General features: G+C 46.2%; 1 protein-coding gene across 1 annotated transcript in view; it reads left to right on the forward strand.

Annotated features, from left to right (window-relative positions):
- Positions 1-5,534: 5,534 nt before the first annotated feature.
- Positions 5,535-6,249, forward strand: part of TEX43 (testis expressed 43) — a 6,104-nt gene continuing 5,389 nt past the window's right edge. Inside the window, exons 1-2 of the mRNA XM_008579046.1 lie at positions 5,535-5,625; positions 6,157-6,192. Coding sequence (XP_008577268.1) covers positions 5,540-5,625; positions 6,157-6,192 — 122 coding nt within the window. The 5' untranslated portion in view covers positions 5,535-5,539. The remainder of the gene's footprint in view (positions 5,626-6,156; positions 6,193-6,249) is intronic.

Below are 6,249 nucleotides of genomic sequence, written 5' to 3' on the forward strand. Positions count from 1 at the left end.
GGGCCGGCCCGGTGGCGCACTGCTACAGTGCGCCGCTTGGGAGCGCGGTGGCGCTCCCGCCGAGGGTTCGGATCCCACATACAGACCGGTTCCCACTCACTGGCTGAGCGAGGTGCGGGCGCAGCACCAAGGTTTGCGATCCCGTTGCCGGTCCCGGTCCGGTACAGGCGTGACACTGAGGGTTGCGATCCATTGCTGGACATGAAAAAAGACAAAAAGGAAAAAAACAAACAAACAAACAAACAAATGGGCAAGATTCAGCATATTCACTAGAAAGTTATAAAAGTAGCGTAACTGCACATGTATGCCCATTTACTGATTCAGCGTGATTGTTGTAATTGTCTAATGCTTGGCTTGTGGCCGCTATTGGGTACTAAAAGTGTAAAGGTAACCGCTCTGAACTGCTGATCAACAGAGCCCGGGAGGTCAGCAGAGCACAGAGAGGGCAGAGCATGGAGGATCAGCAGAGTAGGCGACAGAGCTCATGTCTGAGGATAAAGCATGTCTGTGAAGTTCACATCTGAAGAATGAAGTACATCTACCTTGTATAAAGCTGCTAGAATCTTCTTTCGATTACCTGACTCATGGCCTGCACAGGAAGGAATAGAAGGATCTGAGATCTCAGCCCGAGAATTGGCGTAGTTTGGCAGGATGAGCAGGTAAGGGAGCCACGAGCCCCTCAGGAGGGGGAAGAAATGTGGCTGCCCTCGAGCATGTGGTACCTGCCGACAGCGTTCCTGTGGACTTGGACTCCACTGGAAATGTGGGACCAAGTGGATGGGTCCCCAAGAGCATGGAGAAAGCTCTCAAGGTGCTGAGCTCCATGGTGAAAGATGAGGAGTCCCAGAGAGTGGCTGGTAAGATGGGCTGACTGTGGCTCACTGAACTACAAGCCAATATGGACCAGACATTCCAGTATGTGGCATGGTTTCAAGAGTTGAAACATAAGGCAGACATGATAGAGACTGAAGTACAGCAACAGGTCACCCCCATTCCTGAAACTGAGGATGATGACGACCCTGAGGGTGAGTTGGGAGAACCTGTGCATCTCCTTGCATGACCTGTTTTGCATCAGACTGAACCCCTAGCTGTTTGACTCCTACAGTTGTGGGACCTAGGAGTCAATAGCAAATATGCAGTGTGTGTTAGCGTTGGTGGGACACTGGCACAGAATGTAGCCTGTACACAGCAACCCTGATAAGTTTCCAGGGTCCACGGTTAACGTTGATGGCTATGGAAGACAGATTATTGAAGTCAAAGCTGTGTCTTTGCTGCTGGGCATTGGACGATCACCCCCTTGTGTATGTTCTGTGTATGTGTCCCCAGGGGCTGAGTGCATTTTGGGTGAAGATGTGCTATATAGTGTGCATCTGCAAACAACAGTTGGAGAATTCCAGCTGTGGATCCGGACAGTAAAGCCTGTGTTGTGGGGACAGGTGAAACAGTATCACTTGCTGGGAGGACATGCAGAGATAAGTACCACTATCTTGGAGTTAGAAAAGGTTGGCATCATCTGGCCTGCACATAGCTCCTTTTAATGCTCTGCTGTAGCCAGTGAAAAAGCCTGATGGTACCTGGAGAATGACTGTGAACTCCTGAGAACTGAGCAAAGTAGTGCCTCCTTTGCATGGGGCTGTGCCTTCAGTTCATGACTTGATGGATCAGCTGAAGACTCAGCTGGAAACTCGTCATTGTGTACTGGACCTTGCAAATGCTTTTTTCTCTCGGATGATAGCCAAGAACAGTTTGTCTTAGCCTGGGAAGGAAGACAGTGAACTTTTCAGGTGTTGCTCCCAAGTTATCTGCATAGCCCAACTATCTGTCATGGTTTGGTGGCTGGGGACCTAGCCAAGTAGACTAGGCCCAGCATGGTTATAGTGTTTCATTATATTGATGATGTCTGACTAACCTCTGATTCTCTTGCAGATTTAACCCAAGTGGTTCCAGTGCTGCTAGGCCATTTGGAACAATGTGGGTGGGCTATGAACACGACCAAAGTGCAAGGACCTGGGCTGTCTGTTTAATTCTTGGGAATTGTTTGGTCAGGTAAGACGAGTCATCCCAGAAGCCATTATAGATAAGATACAGGCATACCCCTGGCCAACAACAGTAGCTCAGCTACAGGCTTATTTGGGACTTTGGGGGTATTGGAGAGTTTTTGTACCCCATTTGGCCCAAATGGCACAACCACTGTATGCATTAATAGAGAAAGGAGCTCCTTGGGATTGGACTGAAGAGGTAGAACAAGCTTACCGTGCTACTAAGAGGGCAATACAGCAAGTGCAGAATTTGCAAGTGGCTGGGCCGGCCCGTGGCTCACTCGGGAGAGTGCGGTGCTGATAACACCAAGGCCCCGGGTTCGGATCCCATATAGGGATGGCCGGTTCGCTCACTGGCTGAGCGTGGTGCTGACAACACGAAGTTAAGGGTTAAGATCCCCTTACCGGTCATCTTTTAAAAAAAAAAGAATTTGCAAGTGGCTGACCCCACTAAGCCTTTTGAATTAGATGTGCATATAACCCAAGAAGGGTCAGGATGGGGTTTGTGGCAGAAACAAGATCGATTCCAAACACCTATAGGATTCTGGTCCCAGCTCTGGAAGGGCACTGAAGTGAGTTACTCTCTGATAGAGAAACAGTTAGCAGCTGTGTATTCTGCCTTGATGGCCACTTGGAGGAACTATTACAGGAACTGCCAAGGTCCTAGTAAGGACAACATACCCCATTCTAGGTTGGCAATGCATGTGGACAACCACCCCTAAAACTGGTGTAGCTCAGACTCCCACTCTGTCTAAATGGGGAGCATAGGGGCCGGCCCAGTGGCGCACTGTGCTAGTGCGCCGCTTGGGAAGCGCGGTGGTGCTCCCGCCAAGGGTTCGGATCCCACATACAGACCGGTTCCCACTCACTGGCTGAGCGAGGCGCGGGGCAACACCGAGGGTTGCGATCCGTTGCCGGACACGGAAAAAGACAAAAAAATAAAAAAAATAAATGGGGAGCATATATAGAACAGAGAAGTACTGTGTCTACAAGTCCTTTGTCTAATGAGTTGCAAACTGTGTTGGAACCAGTGGACGTTGGGGAGGAAATTTTGACACAACCTATACCCATGGAGGTGGTGACCATACCTTTCCATGAGGGAAAGGGACCCATTGTGGAGCAAAGCCTGGTATACAGATGGCTCCAACATGGACCCTCACCATCATGGATGACTGTTGCTATCTAGCCTTAACTGATATCTTGTGGTGTGAAAATGGAATAGAGCAAAGTAGCCAATGGGCTGAATTAAGAGCAGTATGGATGGTGATAAAAAATGAGCCTGGGCCATTAACCATCTGTACTCATAGTTGGGCTGTATTCAAGGGTTTGACCCTTTGGATCTCTACTTGGAAGTATTAACAATTGCTGGTAGGTCACCCACCCTTTTGGGGGCAAGCTATGTGGCAATAGTTATGGGAATTAGGACAGGAAAAGGAAGTAACTCTTCTCCATGTCACTGGACATTCCCCCTTAGCCAGTCCAGGCAATGATGAAGCTGATGCGCTGGCTAAGGTAAGATGGCTGGAGAGAGCTCCAGCAGCTGATGTGGCTGGGTGGCTACATCGAAGAATGCAGCATGATGGATGCAAGACTGTGTGGTCGATGGCCCACTGAGTACAGCATAAACCTGAGAAAGAATGCCCCTGATGAGCAGATGAGTACACAGGTGTCCCTGATGGGCAGATAACCCATGTGAGAGGGCCCCTGATGCAGTGGCAGGTGGATCTTGTGGGACCACTGCCAAAGTCAGAGAATTACTGTTCTTTTTGTATGGCTCTGTGGGGCCCCAGACCAGGTAAGCACTATGAAGGCTTTGAGCAGCTTTATGGCCATGTATGGTCATAACCTTTTGAAAAGGGGGTTAAGGCTGTCTGCCAGCTCCCTGTCTTTGAAGGGATGGACATATTGGTAGTAGCTGACAAGATCCTGAGTGAGAGACCCCATAAGGGCGGGTCCTCTCTGGTGTAGGCTCTGTTGTACAGAGCTGCAGCACGTATTCAGTTGCAGGTGACTACTAAAGATGGTCTCCTGAAACCAGGATATGGTAAGAATGAAAATATTCTCTTACTGGCCCCAATATGTTTACAACAGGGGCAGACAGTACAATGCCATGGAAAGTAGAAGCCCCACATGTATGCTGGGTAGGCCTAACTGGACCGTGGGGGAGAGGATTAGAAGAAGACTTGCAAGTCTCACCTTGGGTAACAAGTACCTGGCCTCTTCAAGTAAAGGTAACATGGCCTGGAAAAGATAAATGCTCTATTTTAAAAGGTACATTTGTATGGATGCAAGGGTCAGCGGTCCTAGCTAAGGGAACATGCAGAAGATCAAACACAGAGATTGTATGGTGAGTGACCATGAAGGGGTGAACTGTAAGGAAAATAGAAAAAGTATAGTCAGTGTCTCTCGCCTTGCATCTGTTATAAATGGGCAAGATTCAGCACATTCACTAGAAACAGTTATAGTATAACTGCACATGTGTGCCCATTTATTGATTCGGCATGATTGTTGTAATTATGTAATGCTTGGCTTGTGGCCGCTATTGTGTGTTAAAGTATAAAGGTAACTGCTCTGAACTGCTGGTCAGCAGAGCCTGGAAGGTTGGCAGGGCATGGAAGGTGGGCAGAGCACAATGGAGAACAGCAAAGCTCATGTCTGAGGATAAAGCATGTCTGTGAAGCTCACATCTGAAGAATAAAGTATGTCTACCTTGCATAAAGCTATGAGAATCTTCTTTCGATTACCTGACTCATGGCCTGCACAGGGAGGGGTAGAAGGATATGAGATCCAGCCCAGCATGTCCTAACTGTTCCCTGTTGTGTATTCAGCTAATACTCGTGCCAAAAAAGCATATCTTGTGGTAGTTCTTCCTGCACAGCCAAACATTTTTCCTACTTGCTGCTGGCTGGTAGGATTTATACTAATAACCCTCCTCCTCTCTGTCATAGTAATTTAAGTTCTCATCCTCACTTGTAACCTTTCTTTATTAAAATGAGTTTTTGTAATCTAAAATCCTGAAATATGATAAACCTTACGGGATAAAATGAGTTGGATTGGTTTGGGTTTAAGCAAATTTTATTTACACTTAAAGTGTGTCTAAGTAATCAAAAGGTAGTAAAACATAAATGGGACACTATCAACCATGTGCAATATATAAAGAGGGAAATCAGCCAAGGTCAAATAGAGAATGTTAATATGAAGTGATTATTTATGAATAATTATTTAGTTTGACCTTTTCTAGTATGCTTGTGTCAAATTTGTAATCTCTGCAACACCCCATTTTTTAATTGCTCATGATAAGAATGATGTTTTAGTCAAGAAGGGATTTTAAAAAACACTGAAAACAGATCTATCTTGACAGTCTTAATCAACTGCTAATGTAATTGTTAAGGGTTGCTATGAAGTTAGCAAAATATTGTTACATCAGAGCAGCAGTGTCATCATAATTAGACTACTGAGTTAGTGAAGTTCTGGACAAGAATTCCATCACTGCAACAGTGATGGCATCAGGAAAGGACACTTGTCCTACCTTACCCAAACTCACCAACACCTGCTCTGAAGAGAGTCCACATAAGCCTACTAATAAGTGAGGACTTAAGGGTTCTGGGCTTTTTACTTACTTACATTTGTTTTGCAACCTGGGAGCTGTGTAGATAAGGACAATAACTTTGTACTTCCCCTTGTCATATATCTATACAGAAAGCTGTATATTCCAGAGGGAAACATGTGCAGGGAAAGCAAGTCAGACCTGAGTGTAGAGCATGTATAAACTCAGAAGCCAAGTTAGTTACTGTGTTTTTGTGACTAACTCTGGCTTTAGGCAATGGGTATGCCCGAGGCAAAACATGGTGCACTGCTTTCTCCATTAAAATGGACATCGTGGGCTAATTGAAAAGGACAGCATGCAGTCAGAGGTACAGATACCCAGCCCTGACTCTTGATCGTGGTGATATAAAGGGGTTCATTATCTATTAGTTGAGCCTCAGTGGCACAGCTCTGTGTCCTGCAGCTATAGCTGCCCAAACTTCATGAATACAAACTGTCTATTTCCTAAAATGATGATAAAATGGTTGTATTTAACCCACAAGATATCTTTTCTTCTTGCTTTCCTAATCAGGTATAGTGAGATTCATTTGCCACGGTTTTCATTAAGGCAAGGGATGATCCCAAGACGTTATGTTATGCCATGGAAAGAGAACATGAAATTCAG

Source organism: Galeopterus variegatus, unplaced genomic scaffold, assembly GCF_000696425.1.
Source record: "Galeopterus variegatus unplaced genomic scaffold, G_variegatus-3.0.2 Scaffold1800, whole genome shotgun sequence".
Classification (NCBI taxonomy): domain Eukaryota; kingdom Metazoa; phylum Chordata; class Mammalia; order Dermoptera; family Cynocephalidae; genus Galeopterus; species Galeopterus variegatus.